The following is an 18213-nucleotide window of genomic DNA, read 5'->3' as shown; positions in this document are numbered from 1 at the left end:
AAATGATTTGGAATGAACACATGCATGATCTTTTTCAAATAAAAGGAAAGAAGAATAACACAAATCAAACATATACTCACAAAATAAATCATATAATCCTTATATTAGAACATAAAACCAACTTAAGCGTAAGAAATTTGCTTGATTGTCATATTTGAGTGGTTTTATATATATATATATATATATATATATATATATATATATATATATATATATATATATATATATATATATATATATATATATAACAAATGGTTAGAACCTTTACTATTATTTATTCAGTTGCTTTCGTAGACCCATTAAGTCATTAATGGATTGTTTATATATATGAAGTCTAGCTAGGAACTGACTGACAGAAAATCTTTTCATTCCATTAGCATAATGATATAACTTGTGAGAAGAAAAGGGATCATTATGCCAATTTCATTATTATGTTGGGGGTGATTGTGAGATAAATAAACTTCCAGGGCTCTAAATGAAAATCTATTCTACTTTAATATGGACGGCAAAATGCTAACAAAGTGACAAACACTTCCTCACGAACGATAACACTTCAACAACTCCCTCTCACTTCCCAAAATAGACCGACTTAAACCGGTCTCCTTAAACCGGGTTATGTCAATTCCAAACATGAGTGGAGTACAAATTTAAACTTTTGTAATTTATAAAGTGCAAGTTTATAATGGCATATATTTTTCACTTTAACAAATATAGAAACACAGGTTCAGCTCATATCTCCATCATATAACAGTTTAAATAAATTCATCCTAAAAATCGAATCAAATATAACTAGTTTCAGTTCAACTTAAATTGTTTTTGCTTCAATTATTTGATTTTATTTGTGGGACCGGTTTTCATCTACCCCTAACTTCAAGTTATCTTGAAAACAAATTGAAGAAAGTTACATAGATATAAAGTATAAACAATTAAGCATAGTCTTATATTTATAAACCATTGAAAAAGACTTGTTTTTGCAACTCTTTTTTCGCTAATGATACAATTACATTGCTAACGATACAACTACATGATACATAAAATCACTAGAGTTGCACTAATAAAACCTAAGTGTAGTAGTCTAGCTAGTTGCACTCGTAACTCCTACAAATCTTGCTCATTTTTAATGCACAATGTACACCATTCGATGCATAATGTACAACATTCGTCGCACAATGTACAAGTCTTTCAATCGATCAAACCAAACTTGCTTGATCGGAGCTATCTTCTTCATAATAAGGAGATGATTTCACATCTTTATTCATGGTAGCTTTTAGTTTGCCATCGGCTGCAGCCTCTTGAAGTAAGTTGACCACGGTTCGCATCGAGGGTCGGTTCATTGGAAGTTGGCTAATACATAACAAACCGATATCAAGAACCCGACATATTTGATCCTTGGACTCATACTCTAGCTCAGGGTCAATCACGTGGTCATAACCCTTTTGGTTAACCGTTGTGTGCACCCATGTGGCTAGGTCTCGCTCACCAAACGCTTGGTCAACTGGTTTTCTTCCGGTCACGAGTTCAAGGATCACCACTCCAAAGCTGTATATGTCGCTCTTTTCGGTGACACGAAGTGTATATGCGTATTCTGAGACAGGTTTATGAGAAAAGTTTATTAAATTTTACCAAATGAGTACGAAAAACTAGTGGTAGAGTCTAGAAGGGACACATACATGGTCAAACGTTTAACCTTTTGTTCGAAATTCAACCGAAATTATTGAGTTTAGAAACAAATTGTAATAATTGTCATATTGACATGTGTCTCAACCAGTCAAATGTACGTCAAACACAATACAATATGTTATGTCATGTATTATTACGTTTGATGCACAGGACATGACAATAATGTAGAACAATGCGTGTCATGTACTCGGTTTTAGTCTCTAGTTTGTGCAAATGTCATGAATGTCCTTTTAAAACAATCCTAAAAAACTTATTCAGTCAGTCCTATGATTAATACAGTCTATGTCGATGAATTCATACCTGGGGCTATGTAACCACGAGAACCGGCAACAACCGACATCGACTCGGATCCTTTATTTCCCAACTCGATAAACTTCGCAACACCAAAATCCGCAATTCTTGCACCATATTCCTCATCGAGCAAAATATTATTCGATTTAACATCACGATGAACAATAGGAGGAACACAATCATGATGCAAATATGAAAGTCCCTCAGCCGCATCAAGAACAATCTTAAATCTCATCGGCCATTCCAATAATCCACCTTTACTACTATGCAACAAATCTCCTAAGCTTCCATTTGGCATATATTCATACACCAAAAACCTCGAGTTTCCACTCTTGCAACAACACCATAATCTAACAATATTTTTATGCCGAATCTTCCCTAATGTTTCGACTTCACTCTCGAACTCGTCTTTTTGTGCTGAATCTGTTATAGTATTAGTTTTAATCGATCGTTCCCAGAGTTTTTTCACAGCCACCGCTTCACCGTTGCTGAGAATCGCTTTGTAGACTTTCCCAGAAGCGCCGCTTCCAATTACGTTATTTTCGTTTAATCGATGAATGATTTCGAATTCGTTAAAACCCAATTTGTGAAACGATCGCCATTTCGATATTGAAATTGGGGATTCATTTTTCGTGTTGTTGATGCTTCGATACTTGAAAATGAACCAGGATACGCCGATTACCAAAACTATGCCGGAAAATACGAAAATGAGCCGGAGCAGCCATAGATTATGATTTGTTTTTGATTCGTCGGTTTGGGGACAACGACGGGTGAATCCGCCGCATAAATCTGGGTTCCCCAAGAAGCTATCTCGGTAAACGTCTTTAGCGTATGCAGAAGGGATTGGTCCGGAGAGATGATTGTTTGATAAATTGAGTGAATTCAACATCAAGTTATCTAATCCGGATGGGATGTTTCCGTTGAACGAATTACCGGAAAGATCGAGATAATTAAGAACTGGGAGGTCACCGATTTCGTCGGGGATTTCTCCGGTGAACCTATTGTTTGCTAAATTTAGCTCGTTGAGCTGTTTTAGTGATCCAATTTGTGCAGGAATCTGGCCGGAGAAATCGTTTCCACTAAGATCAAGTGTCCCCAGATGATTCAATTTGAAGAATGATTCTGGAATACCTCCGGTTAACTTATTATCACCAGCTATGAATTCAACCAAATTGTTTAAAGATCCTATTTCATCCGGTATGCCACCAGAGAAGGTGTTCCCGGAAACAATAATCGACGAAAGATTGACCCCGCCGGAGATAGCGAATGAGAGGTTACCTGAGAACAAATTATCAGCAAGATCAAGGAGATAAACATGAGGCAACCCCCAAATTACGCCTGGAACCTCCCCGGAAAGTTTGTTCGAGCTCAGCCTAACCCTTCCTAAACTCTTGCATTCTCCCAGACTTACAGGAAGCTCACCGGAAAAGGAATTTCCGATCAGTACTAGATCAAATAATTCGCCCTTTTCGCATAAGCTACTCGGAAGTTCACCGAAGAGTTTATTGAACGACACATCAAGTGTTTTCAGAGAGGAATTGCTTCCGAGATCACTGGGAAGAGGACCAGTTAACGAATTGTCGAATAATCTGAGATCATACAAGTTTGGAGATCGAGCTAAGCTTTCCGGTATCAGACCCTGTAGTTTATTATCAGCGAGACAGAGTGATTCGAGGGGCAATTTGCATAACTCAACCGGAATTGTTCCGGTGAAACTATTCACCGACAGATCGATTTTTCTCAGTTCGGGGAGGTTTGACCAATCCTTTTTTGGCAAATCGCCGGAAAGTGAGTTGTTATAGAGCTCGAGTTGGTAGAGTTTCCTGAGTTGGAAAATGACAGCTGGGAATGGACCAGTGAGTGAATTGTAAGATAATTCGAGATCAGAAAGCTTCTGTAATTTCGAAAATGTCTCCGGGATTGTTCCGACGAAGCTACATGAACTGAGCCAAAGATGTTCGATGTTGGAAAGGTTTCCGAGTTGAGGAGGAATTGGAGCAGGAAGAAAGTAATTGTAAGCAACACTGAGTTCTTTAAGCGTGGTTACGTTTGTGAGAATAACAGGGAATGATCCATTCAGATAGTTGTTGATGAGAATGAGTGATTCTAGTCGCCGGAACAATCCAAAACTACGTGGGATTTCGCCGGAGAAGCTGTTGTCTTGCAGGTTGAGATAAACCAAGTTTGGGATGTCGGAGAGCGTCGATGGAAGCAGACCGTCGAAATAGTTTGCGGAGAGGTCAAGAGACGTGAGGTTGCGGCAGGTGGAGATGGTGGCGGGGATGGTGGAGTTGAGACTGTTGTCGCTGAGCGAGACGATAGATAAAGAAGGTAGACGGCAGAGACCGATGGGAAATGGGCCGGCGAGGGAGGCGGAGGGGAGTTCGATGGAAGTGACGGTGGAGCGGCTGCAGGTGACGCCAAACCAGTTGCATGGTTTGTCGTCGGCGGGGTTCCAGTCGGAGAGGATTCCACTGGGATCGATGAGGGTGGATTTTATTTGGATTAAATCAAGACCTTCTTGGTTCAAAGAGAGGGAGGTGGTGGTTGATAATAGCAAGAGACATAACAATAGAAGTGAAGGTGGCGACGGCGGTGGTCTCGACGGCAGGGGTGGCGGTGGCATGGTGGGAATGGAGGATTTGGCAAGGAGATGTGAAAATTTGTGTATTGTTGTTTTTCAATGAAGGGGGGACTTTAGAGTAAACAAAAGCATAATTGATCGGGGAAAGACAACTACTAACAACCATCAAATTAGTTTATTAAATATAGTTTTAAATAGACAATTTAAAAATTAATATCTATATAAACAAAATATATATTTTGAGCATATTGAATAATATTTCAAAGTCTTGATGTTCATACACATTTATACTATTTTAATGTTTGGCGAACAGTAAAGTATTGATATTTTTTTAGTGTTAACATTTCCACATATTTCAAATTTAAATGGTATTTTAACAGTAATATTTGTCTTTTATAATATCGTATTAAAATTTATTCTGATATTAATTTATAAGATATAACAACGTAAATAACAAATTTTACTTTGTAATATATTTGCCTTAAAAATATTATATTTATACAAAATAATTAAGTAGATTAATTTATTTTATTAATAATTATTTAATAATAAAATTTATAAAAATATTATAATAAAAGATATATAAATCAAAATTCCACAACAACAATTACATTAGACTTTAATCTTTATACCATACATAAAAAATGAGAATTTTTTTTTCTTACATCACGTTTGAAACGAAAAACAAAAACAAAGTTATGAAATTAATCTTTAAGACTGTAATCATTCAAATTATTATTATTTTTTTAATATTTAAAGTGGTCATCATCACTACCAAAGGTACAAACATCCAATGCATCATATGGTTTTCTATATCTCAATCTTCCTTATCGATTTCATAATAGGCATTTCAGTGATCATAAACACTTGAACGAAGAGCATAAACCAAAAAAAAAAAAGTACAATTATGAATCCATAGTGTACAGATAAAATTTGCGAAGAAAGGTACATACGAGGGACACCCTTTGATTCTCAATGGGTTTGTCTTTTTCCATTTCATTTCATTGGAGGAAAAGAGGGACATTGCAACTTAGTTCCCAACCAACAACCAACTGATGATTTCTTTCATTTATGACAAATATTCTTCAACTCTTTTACCTGTTGTAGTCTATGTGAATCTTGAAAAGAAAAGATAAAGAAGAGAAAAAAAATCTACAAATGGACATGAGCGATACACTAGCTGTAGAATTAGAGGGGTGAAACTAAACCTTCAAAACAAAAACTTAATATGAAATATTCTTAAATGTTCATCGAAGTGGAACTTATCGACTATTTGGTGTCTTTGAAGTCTTGTATAATTGTCTTTAAACTAATATTTTCATGAAGTTTCCTTTCGAAGTACAAAGCCATGAATTATTCAAAAATTTTATAATATGAACACTAGTTGTGAGACCGTATGTTATACGGGTTGGATAGAACAAAAAAAATTAAACATGAACATTTAAACAAAAAATTATTTTGATTTTAAATTTTAAATTTGAATTTGAATTTAAAAAGAAACATATTAAATAATATATAATATTGTACTTTATTGGTTATTTTCAATTAAGGCAATTATTAATTAAGGTATGAATATGATGTATTAATTGAGAAAAAGATAAAAAAAAAAAGTCAAATGAAAAAAAAAATATTTATTCAAAAATACCAAAAAATGACATGTGTCCAAGTTAATGAGATAATGACATGTGACAAAATTATTTTTATTTATTTGGTAGGATTAGATACAAGGGTGTAAGCAACTCAAGCTACTCATGACTTAAGACTAGGTTAAATGACCCCAAATTGAGCTCGAGTATCAAGTGTGTAGGCTTCCGAATCTAAACGATCACCGATAAATAAAAATATATATATATATTAATATTGAATTCCGACTAAACCAATTATTTTTATTGAATTTGAACGTGTATATCAATCAAGCTCAACTTTAAAATCACTTTCAATTATCAATTCTTATGTACCGGCTAAGCACTCTATAGTTATAGAATACTTCAAGGTTCTTATTATTACCATGTATTTGGCTATAAAGAATTATTTCAAGAATAAAATTAATTATTTTGATGTGGCATAAAGTATGTAAATGCGAATTTTATACATGCTTCAAACGAATTGCTTTCGTATATATTATTATTATAGCATATTTTTCTATTTAAAGAGATAAGAACCATAAAGATTAACAAATATATTTATATGAAGAATCAACACAAATTACGAAATAAGATATAAAGAGACCGAGTAAGCGTGCACATTAGAACTAGTCCCAAACCCATCTAATATTGTTGGATTAATCGGATTATCACAAGAAGAATTCTGGGATATTTTTAGTTTTAAGGGTAATTTAGGAAACTTTTTTTATTAAGTTTTTGTGTTTGTTTAGGATTCAATTATAATTAGTATAAATTGGGACTATGTTTTGGATAAATTGGGACTATGTTTTGGATAACTTTAATTAAGATTTTCCAACAATAAAAGTTTTGTTTGCCAAGTACTCTCAAATTTGTTGTCGTTCTTTTATTCCACTATTCTTAGCTTGCTTGTGATTAAAGCAGGTCCTGCACTTGCAAACTAAAATTTGGTATCTGAGCGAAGGTAAACTAAAATTTGGTATCTGAGCGAAGGTTGAAGAGGGTTGATTCGAGTAAAGGGGGTGTAGGCTTCATCCTTTGATCGGAGGCTTGTTCGGGTGAAAGAGACTAACCGGGGAGGTGTGGAATAAATGAACGGAAGAGATTCGTCAAAGCAGGTGGCTTTGGATTTGGTTTGTTTTGTAGGTGCAAGAAGACGCTAGATCGGGTTGCTTGTTTTCTTGGTCGGTGGAATAGATCTCTTTAAAAAGTTTGATCGGAATAGGGTTGAAGTTATAAAAAGGAAGAATGGTGACGAAAGAAGGTTTGATGACGTATCAAGTTCCGGTTTTGACTCCAACGAATTATCCGGTGTGGCAGTCAAAGTCAAATCAATTATGGATGCACACGACATATGGGAGACGGTCGAACCGAAGATGTTAGATAAAGCACCAAATCAAAAAGAAGTCAAAACAAGCTCTTGCTTTCTTGTTTCAAGCTATACCGGAAGACATGGTTTTGCAGATGGCGAGTTTCACAGATCCAAAACAAGCGTGGAATGGTTTGAAGACACGGTATTTGGGTGTGGATCGGGTAAGGACCGTTCGGGTTGCAACCTTGAAGAGGGAGCTTGAAGGTTTGCGCATGAAGGATGATGAAACGGTTGATGATTTTGTGACAAAATTATCAGGTTTAGCCTCAAAAGCAAAAAGTCTTGGATATGAGCTTGAAGAAGGCGATCTAGTAAAAAGGTTACTAGATTCAATTCCTAAGTCGTTTCTTTAAATCGTGGCTTCAATAGAGCAATGTTTCGAGTTAGATTCGATGTTATTCAATGAAAAGGTTGGTAGATTAAAGGTGTACGAAGAGCGTATAAGAGGAACCGAGAAAGTGGAGGACACTCAAGGTGGGTTATTGGCTAGTGAGGAAAAATCACATGTTTGTAAGCATTGTGGTAATAGACGTTCAAATCGGGATGACTTTGGACATGGTTGGGGAAGAGGTATGGGATCTGGGAGAAGTCGAGATGGTAATGAATGTGTCTAAGATAAAAGTCATGTTAAATGTTACAAATGTGGCGAGTTTGGTCATTATAGCAAGGAGTGTCCTAAATGGGAGAAAGAAGAGGCAAGTCTAATTGAAGATGAATCGACAACTTTATGATGGTATGAAAAATCCGATTAAGGGAGGAATTATGGGATATTTTTAGTTCTAGGGGTATTTTAGGAAACTTTTTTTATTAAGTTTTTGTGTTTGTTTAGGAATCAATCATAATTAGTATAAATAGGGACTATGTTTTGGCTAACTTTAATTAAGATTTTCCAGCAATAAAAGTTTGGTTGACCAAGTACTCTCAAATTTTTGGTCGTTCTTTTATTCCACTGTTCTTGGTTTGCTTGTGATTAAAGCAGGTCCTACACTTGCAAACTAACAAACATGGACTGGTTTTTAGGTTTCTAGAATTAGTCTGGTTCACAATTCTATGAATCAAGCAAAATCAGTCTGGGTACTCCGGTCGGTTTGAAGTCGGATTGACATGCCGGTTTTTCAGTGTGTAGTTTAGTATTTGTACATGATTTTAGACTATAATTTTGTCATTTTTGGTTTTATATTCAAATACTTATAGTCCAGTCCTCTGATGTTGGTATATCAAAGCTAGAATTTTTTAGTCTTTCAACTATTTTTTTAGACTTTTGTATTCTGTAAAAAATTTAAAACATGTATATCTCATTTGTTTGAAATCGGATTGACATGTGATTTTTTACAAGGTGTAGTTTAAAGTTTGTACATAATTTTAAATTATAATTTTGTCTTTTTTGTTTTATATTCAATGACTTACAATCACCTAAAGTTGGGATATCAACTCTGGAAATTTTCAACTTTTCAACTATTTTTTGGCCTATAATTTTGTCATTTTTAGTTTTGTATTCGTTTGAAGCTTTGTAATAGATAAACTAACTTCCGGTAGGCTTCAACGAGATGTATCGTATACATCTAGAGCTATGTCAGACTAACAGGTACAAAAACCGGAAAACTTGGATCTAGACACAGCCCTAGACCGACCCGATAAGCCTCAACAAGTCTGGTCCAAGGTCCACCGATTTTTGTTAAACTGGTCTAGTCCAAGGGTTGGTCTTGTCGGGTGTGGTTTGGTCCAAATGCTTACCCCTAGTAGTTGATACCTCTCTTCGGGATAAATTCTTTAAATTCATTTTATCGTCAGCCACAAGCCAATCGTGGCTCAGCCTTAAGTTAGACTGATCTTAGTCCCAACTCAGTCTACAAACAATAAATTTTAGGATTAAACCATCCCTAACTACAGTTAAAAAAAAATACTCCAATCAAAATCGAAATCTAAAATAAACCAGATGAACAAAAGTTTTAGCCCATTAACAAGTCATCGCTAGAAGGTAGAAGCTAGAAGCTCTACTCTTTCTCCTCTCCAAGTCTCATTAGGTTCCCTTTTTAATAAAAGTACAATGAGTACGATTTCTTCTAAATTGGTCAAAGAAATTTTGCATATAAAAAGTTTTATATGCAATTTCTCTTTGTTTTTTTCCCTTCGACCAATGTAGGATGGGTTCCCACCCATTTTATTCTATCTTCTTTCTTCACAAGTAAATAATGGTTGGCAAATTGAGAAAGAAAAAGAATGAAAACAAACTCTAGTTTTTTCACATAATACTTTTGTATATATTTAAACATATGTACTTATGAGTAATACCTTCTACAAAGTCAAAACAATGTCATAAACCATGATAGTGCAAGACTTGAGCCAACAAGCAACCTCACGCTAAAGAGAGCCCATTATGGTTTTGACAAAGAAGTCAAAACCAAGTTTGTCTTTCATTTTGTTCTTACAACCAGATAGTTACATGTGTTAGTTATTTACGAATTGACTTCAACAAATCCAAAATAAGTGTATATTACTTATATATATTCATACCATATAAATATTACAAGTTTTTTGTTATCATATTATTATTATTTCCTAGAAACACTAATGAGAAATCTCTGATAAAATCTTAATATTTTGGGTCAATTTACGGTTTAATCCCAATATTTAATTTTTGAACAAAAAATTCTTGTTTACCTAATTTTATATGATAATTTGTCATTTTCTATTGAAAAAAAAGTAAGAATTGTTTCGTTAATTTGAGCAAAATATAAAATAATCAGGAATTTTCTATTCAAAATATAAAAGTTGTGATTAAACTGTAAATTGACCTAAAATATTGGGAGTTTATCGGAGATTTCCCAAACAATATTTCTCAATATATTTATAAAATATTATCTTTTATAAAATAATATTTTTCTAATTAAATACAACTATTGATTACATTTATTAATAATTGAATTATTCTAATAAATAATCAATTAGTGGTAACTTTTTATAAGGTATAACCTTATAGAATCACAAACCATTAGCAATATTATTTTATAATAACTCTTGGACATAAAAATCTTTCAAATTATCCATCCTATTTATGTTTCTTTCTATTACAAATTTTTTTTTTTTTTTTTCATAATAAGGCTTATTCATAGGATTATGCTTTATACACTAAATGAAAGCAAAACTAAGCATTTTTCGTAGGACTTTATAAATCTTACCGACTTATTACATCAAGACTTTTGAATTTGTACTTTTTAACACATGTGAACTTGATTAATGTTATAATCTATTCAAGAAGAAAAGAAGTCCGGACAAACGCATAAGGTTTGATTTTGTTTGTTTGTAGTAACAAAAGTGAAAACTCGATAATATTGATTTATCAAATACAAGTGACAGAAAGTTAACAGGCTATACACTTTTGTTGTGTTGGTTTCATCTTAGACCTTCCCGTATACCAATGACGATGATGCTTGTGGTCTACGATGCCACGAGCGTTGTTCGTGCACACCACCCTCGCCTATCATGGCTGAGCGTTTTCATGGTGATTTGTGGTGGGGAAGACGAATGACAACGACCAATGAGAGATAGGGTCTCTCTGAGCCTTCTACTTCTTCCCCCACTCTCTCTCTCTCTCTCTCTCTCTCTCTTCGTTCTCTCTTCTTGGTCGTGATAGGTATACCGGAGTTTGTTCGTGGTTCGTGATGGCTAGGTGGAGGTGGAGGTAGTTCGTGGCCCGTGATATGTATAAAAGATGATCTCAGATCAACATATTATGATAGGCATTTTTTTACAAAAATTGTCAAAATTGTCAAAATGAATCAAAATTCAAACTCATTTTCAAAATTTTTGGGTTTAACGTACTATTTAGCTTCAAATTTACATAAATGTTGTTATTATTTTTTTATTCAAACATAAGCTATGAGTTTTGTTTCTTTCTAACTCTATATAATTTATATAATAAACAAAAAAAAGTTTTATATCATTAAACAAAAGCCTTAGTCAACATATATGCAGTCGATTCCATTATATTTGTAATCATTGTAATTATGTATTTGATAGTGTAAATCCTTTCCTTAGTTATAGGAATCCTTTGTGTATTTATATTGGTCAATGTTCAATGAAAAGGGGGCAAACATTCAATTCCAATCTTTCCAATCTTCTTTATGGTATTAGAGCCTTCTCTGACATAACCCTTGTCGCCACTCCTTCAAACCCATCATTTTCTCCTTCTTCTTCTTCTTCTTCTTCTTCTTCTTCTTCTTCTTCTTCTTCTTCTCAATCATCATGGGTACACCTGAAGGTAATACATCAGGCAGCAAGCCCATTTTCCACCCTGATTTCATTGTGAACAATATTAAGAATGACATACCCCTCATTCTGAATCAAACTGATGTCCACTATGCATCATGGGTTGAGTTCTTCAGCATTCACGTCTTTACATACAACATGAAAGATCACATCGACGAAACGCGTCCAAAATCGTCCGATATTGACAATGATACATGGGATCGTCTTGATACCCTTGTAAAATAGTGGTTATATAACACTATCTTCACAAAACTTGCTCATACCATCATGAAACCTAGTGCTCCGGCCCCTAATCTGTGGAAACACCGCCAAGAAATATTCCTTTACAATCGAACTATCAGGGTTGTATACCTTGAGTAACAATTTAACAATACTCGTCTCCCTGCCTTCTCCAGCGTGACTGACTATTGTGCACACCTCAAAAACCTCATCGATCAACTAGAGAATGTCGGAAATCCCGTGTCAGAAACAAAAATGGTTCTCTGGCTTGTCTCCGGCCTCACCAAAGGCGAGTATGACTCTGTCACCACTATTATTCAACAAACAGACCCACTCCCAAGTTTCAACAAAGCCAAATCATCTCTCCTCCTTGAAGAAGCTAGACGCAACAAACCTGATCATTCTAATCCCCAAGCCCTTGTTACACAACGGGCTCACCAAGATCCCAACGACATCTCTTCGGCATCCCAAAACAACTCCGACTACAATAGTCGTGGTCAATCTCGTGGAAACAATCGAGGCGGTGACAGGTGGTCTAGTGGCTGACAACATGGCAGCAGAGGACGAGTGTTCGTGGCAATGGTCGATCTTCATCTCAACATTTTTCATGGAAATGGCCAAGTTGTTTTCCCCTTACATGTGGGCCGCTCCACCTTGTCCGTATCCAACAGCTGTGTGAGATCCTAACTTTCATACTAAAGACATTGTTACACCAAAACATGCTACTTGCATATTCATAAATAATATTTTACATTGATAATTTGGTTACAAAAGACTGGATACAAACCGACTATTAGAAAGTGTTATATATTACATAACTTCCTAGGATACTATAATTTTATACATACATGAGTACTAAATACAAAAGTAATAGCTTTTATCTATTCAAAATCTTCTAACAGTATATGACTATACTGGATGCTTATCACCTGCAATTGTTAAACACTGAGAGAGGTAAGCGGTGACACTTAGTGAGTTCAATAATAGATACAATCTAACGTTATGCCATATATATACATCAATATGGTAGAAGCAAAGAGGAACAAGGAACAACAAAGGCATATGTGAGTCATGTGACAAACTTTCCATATCAATCAATGATTTGATTCAAAGATATACAATCAATGAGATACAACAATTTCAACTTGATATACATCAATAAGACTTCAGCCCAAGTGGCACAGAAGACATACAATTTTTGATTAAACATTTTGGTAGATTTCAGGCTCTCATATCTCTATCTAACTTTCTGTCAATGCCATAGGGGTAGAAGTCATTCTGTTGCGAGACATGCTCTACATGGTCAGAGGCTACACACCAATACCACTGTGAATCTAAGTCCTTTCACTGATCACATGGCCAAAGGTACAACTTTGCTAACAAAATAGCAGAAAATAATAACATGGGAAAATAACATGGATAAAGCACATAGCATATATAACACATAACATACAATTGTTCCTATATATTGAACTCACCATGAAATAATTGGGGGTTAAAATAGTAATTTGGGCAACATTTCGTTCTAATAAATAGCTTTCTTTGATGATAACCGGAAGCTTTATTGAAAACCGGGTCTTGCGAGGGTTGAGCTTCAAAATCGAAAAGATAAATTTTTCAGGGTCTTCGGGCACTTAAGAACGTATTTCAAATGTTTGGCATGATCCCAGGGCACGTGTCTCGTATGCAAGGGTACCAGGTGTCAGATGCGAGGCAAGGAAAGGTGGCTCGGTTCGGAAGCCTCCACCTCGAAGAAACACGTCGGTCTCAGATTGGGCCGTGCCATCAGATGCGAGAGGTTGCGACATGCGGGTCGGACACGGGGCAAGCTGCAAGAATCCGGGTGACGTGTCCGAAATCTGACCTTATCCATGCGAAATTCTCGGTTTTTGTGCCCCTATCTTCAAAAATTCATTACTTTCACATACGAGCTCCGTTTTTTACGTTCTTTATATGCATGTGTAAGTAAAATTATGCTCTACAACTTTCTTTTAGACTCCGTTGGCTAATTTTGACTTTATTTTTAGTATTATTATTTTTAACAAACCTGGACTAGAAAATCCGTTAAAAATTCATAACTTCTTCATCCGATGTTCGTTTTCGTTTGTCTTTTTACCATTGTACTACTATTGACGAGACCTTCAATTCTCGTTTAGGTTGTGTCGACTAAAAGTCTCTCGATCTTTATTTCGAGTTGTCACACCCCCAAACTGGAACGACAGAAACGTTCGGGGGTGGATGACGTCATGTGTAGTATCACAACAATTGCATCATAATAATCGAAGTAAACACAACCATTACATTGAATAGGTACAATATTTACATTAGTTTGATACATAATTTGTATACATCAAAAGTATATAAAAAATAAAGACGAGACTCTATACGCTCCGTTTTCTCAAAAGTCTGTCGACGTACCTGTCTACTGATTTCCTGAGAATACAAGCGGTTTTGAAAAGAGTATTAGCATTAAGCTGGTGAGTTCATAAGCATGTTTTTGTAATATAATCATGTCAGTGAATCTGTAAAATGTTTGTATGTTTTCAAGAAAATCCAATATTTTCTAACATATGAGTTCGTCACAATGTTCCATAAAGTATTAGTTCGAATGTCTATTTACCACCAGAAGAATTGTATAATATTGTTTTGAATGTAAAAATCCTTTTTTGTAAGAAAACCATGGCTATCACCTGTATGAATAAAATGTTCTATTTGAAAACCCTGGTTATCACCAGTATGTATAGAATGTTTAATTACTGGAAAAGAAACCGTGTATTTTCCATACTTATGTTAAATAAGCATTGTTCATGTAAAGTATATTACTACGTAAATATATCGTTGTTATCTACTTGCGAGTTTTATGACCATACTAACTGATATGACGTGAATCGGACGCCAATATCCTTTATGACTTTGTCACCCATAGACCTACCAGTCCTATTGTAGCTAACAACAAGGTGCAGGATTGTCAGTCCCATATAGATCTATACACAAACTCACGCTCTCCCTTGAGGAGACTCTGGCTCATAAGGGTAGTCTTCCACTAGTACATGTAATTGTACCCAAAGACGTGTCTCTCAAACTAGATTAACGACTTTACAAGTAATAATATGGGAAACCGTTTTTATAAATAACAGATAAGTTTATAAAAGATAAGTTTGTAAAACCGTTTAATGAATTCCCAACTATACCTATTATAGTTTGTATGCTTGTATATGTATAACGATGTATTGAATTCCCAAACTATACCAATTATAGTATGTATGTTTGTATATGTATAACCGTGTATTGATTTGAAAACTATGCAATTATGGTTGTACGTTGAAAACGTCCCTTATGCCAGCATGTTACAAAAGGAATAATATATCTAAATATTTTATAAAACATGGAAATCTTTTGGTTGTATCAATTGCATAAGTTTTAAACGTGTTGAAATTCTTTTGTATAAGTTCACAAAATCATTTGATTTTGGCTTGTATTCCCCCCTGAAAACATTAAAAATAGTAAAAGCATAGGGGTATGAACTCACTTTTGGTCATGTGATTAGTTGGATAGCGAGACTGGGAGTGAAGACCGTTCGTTGGATGCACGCGGTACTCAACGGAATCCTAATCAACAATTAAATACATAATTGTATTTTATTAATGAAACCATTATTTATAGTGTTGGAAAAACACTTGTTATTGGTATAGGAATGTTACTGAGAATCGATCGAGGTGGAAAAGTGGATTTGCGGCCAAGATTCACGGTGTGAAGGAGTTTGCGGCTGTGAAGGGGGTTTGCGGCCGTGAACAACCTCTTGAAGGGTTTACGGCCTTTGAAGGTTTGAATTGTGTACGGCTGTAAACTCAAGAACAAGTATGTTGGATTCGATGAAAAACGTGCTTTAGATGCTCCAAAACAACCTCCAGAGGTGATTCTTGATGATTTTCGGAAGAAATGAGGGTGTTTTGGGGTTTACAGTCGAGAGGTAGAGAGGTTTTAGGCTAAGAAAGTTCAAATGAAGGTAGGGGTCCCATATATATAGGCTGGGGGTATTGTCGGTAGTGGGGGCCACCTGGCACCGACCGTAAGCGGGTTTACAGCCATAAATAGGTTTACGGCCGTGAACTCCAGTCAGGCCGTGAACTGTTGTTTTGTTCGAAGGAAAACTCAAAATTTCGCGTGGTTTTGGTCCCGACTCATATATAAAGTTCAATCATATAACTAAATTGTTTCCAAACCAAAGGAATTTGACAGGACTCGATAAAATTCAAATTTTATTAACGGAAATCAGCTAACGGTAACGGAAAAAGGTTCGGGTTGTCATACGAGTTTTTAGCTATCTACTGCTATACCGAAACTTAGAAAAATCATAACTTCCTCATACGCAGTCAGATTTGGACGTTCTTTTTATGAAAATTTTCGGTTTCACGAATACTACGACTTTCATTTAGATCACTAAGGATAAAAATGTAGTTTTTCGAAAACTCACTTTTTACGCTAAATAGTGTTTGCTGGTTTTGTCGCGGATCTTCGGTTGGTCATAACTTCTTCGTTATAACTCGGATTTCGATGACGGTTTCGCCTAAATGTTTCTAACGAGATTCTTTACAACGTTCAGTAGTAAAATTATACTTATTTCAAATTTTATATTTTCGTTAAATTTCAATATTTGACTTTTGTTCGAAATCTCATAAGACTTCCAAAACATTCTGAATGATTCTAAATATAGTTTTACTTCATTTCTAGTAAAAACTATCTGTTAGAAGTCAATACTTAAATTCATATAATATTTCATAATATTATTCATTATAAAACACGTTAACTAAACGTGTATGTTACATTTACCTCCTGTTTTTGAGGATTTCGTCCCCGAAATTACAACGATTAAAACAAATGGGGACATTTCACTCTTATCTCATTCTTACTTTCCCAAGTATAATTTGGGCCTCGATGGTGTTTCCACTTGACAAGAACCAATTCCACTTCTTTATTACGTAGATTAGTCGTTCTTTCGTTTACGATCTGTTCTACATATGTTAACTTATTATCCAGTTTCACCTCGGATAACGGAACCGCTTCATCATATATTCTTAAACATTTATGCAGATAACTCACATGAGACACATCATGAATACCTGCCAAATCTTCCGGTAATTCCAAGCGGTATGCTTGCTTACCAATTCTCTGGATGTTTTTGAAAGGACCAACAAATCTATGACTCAATTTTCCTTTCTTCCCAAATCGCATAATACCTTTCCACGGGGATACCTTCAGCATTACGAAATCACCCACCTGGAATTCTATGGGTCATCTCCTCTTTTCTACATAGGACTTCTGTCGATCCTGGGCCTATTTCATTCTTTCTCGTATAATTTGAATCTTGTCAATGGTGTCTTGAATCGTCTCAGGGCCTCCAAGGATTTTATGTCCTATATCATGCCAACATAATGGAGTACGACATTCACGACCATATAGTGCTTCATATGGTGGCATTTTGATAGAAGCGTGGTAACTGTTATTATATGAAAATTCGACAAGAGGTAAGTACTTGTCCTAGTTACCACCGAATTCCAAGACACATGCACGAAGCATATCTTCTACTATTTGGATTATTCATTCCGTCTGACCATCTGTTTGGGGATGATAAGCCGTACTGAGAGCAACTCGAGATCCCAATTCACGTTGCATACTCGCCCAAAAGTGAGAAGTGAAGCGAGTATCACAATCGGAAATGATCTTTAGTGGCATACCATGTCTTGCAATAATTTTATCCAAGTATACTTTTACGTATTCCTCCATTGGAGCCGTTTCACATTGGCGAGAAAATGTGCACTCTTAGTTAGGCGGTCAACAATTACCCAAATGCTATCATGCTGTCTAGCAGTCTTTGGCAATTTGGTAATGAAATCTATGGACAACTCTTCCCATTTACACACAGGAAAACTAAGACTTTCTGGAGTTCCATATGGCTTTTGGTGCTCTACTTTGACTTGTAAGCATACTAGACATTCCTGCACATATCTTCCAATGTCTCTCTTTAATCCAGGCCACCAATAATCAGCTCTTACATCATAGTACATTTTACTTGTACCAGGATGTATTAACAGTTTAGACTTATGGGCTTCATCTAAAATCTTCTGTCTTAATCCACCAATCTTTGGAATCCATAGCCGATTCTTGAATACCTTTAA

General features: G+C 35.3%; 2 protein-coding genes across 2 annotated transcripts in view; one reads left to right on the top strand and one right to left on the bottom strand.

The window, feature by feature from the left end:
- Positions 1–912: 912 nt before the first annotated feature.
- On the bottom strand, positions 913–4724 carry LOC111906706 (receptor-like protein kinase HSL1). The gene is made up of 2 exons (XM_023902476.3): positions 1981–4724; positions 913–1585 (listed from the first exon to the last, which is right to left on the bottom strand). The coding sequence occupies exons 1-2, from the start codon at positions 4595–4597 to the stop codon at positions 1191–1193; spliced, it is 3012 nt and encodes a 1003-aa protein (XP_023758244.1). The 5' UTR covers positions 4598–4724; the 3' UTR covers positions 913–1190.
- A 2905-nt stretch (positions 4725–7629) lies between these two features.
- The window catches only part of LOC111906693 (protein DMP4-like), a 73461-nt gene continuing 62877 nt past the window's right edge, over positions 7630–18213 (top strand). Inside the window, exons 1-2 of the mRNA XM_023902463.1 lie at positions 7630–7860; positions 7960–8055. Coding sequence (XP_023758231.1) covers positions 7630–7860; positions 7960–8055 — 327 coding nt within the window. The remainder of the gene's footprint in view (positions 7861–7959; positions 8056–18213) is intronic.

Source organism: Lactuca sativa, chromosome 8 (assembly GCF_002870075.4).
Source record: "Lactuca sativa cultivar Salinas chromosome 8, Lsat_Salinas_v11, whole genome shotgun sequence".
Classification (NCBI taxonomy): Eukaryota; Viridiplantae; Streptophyta; class Magnoliopsida; order Asterales; family Asteraceae; genus Lactuca; species Lactuca sativa.
This window is presented reverse-complemented; position numbering and strand designations above follow the sequence as displayed.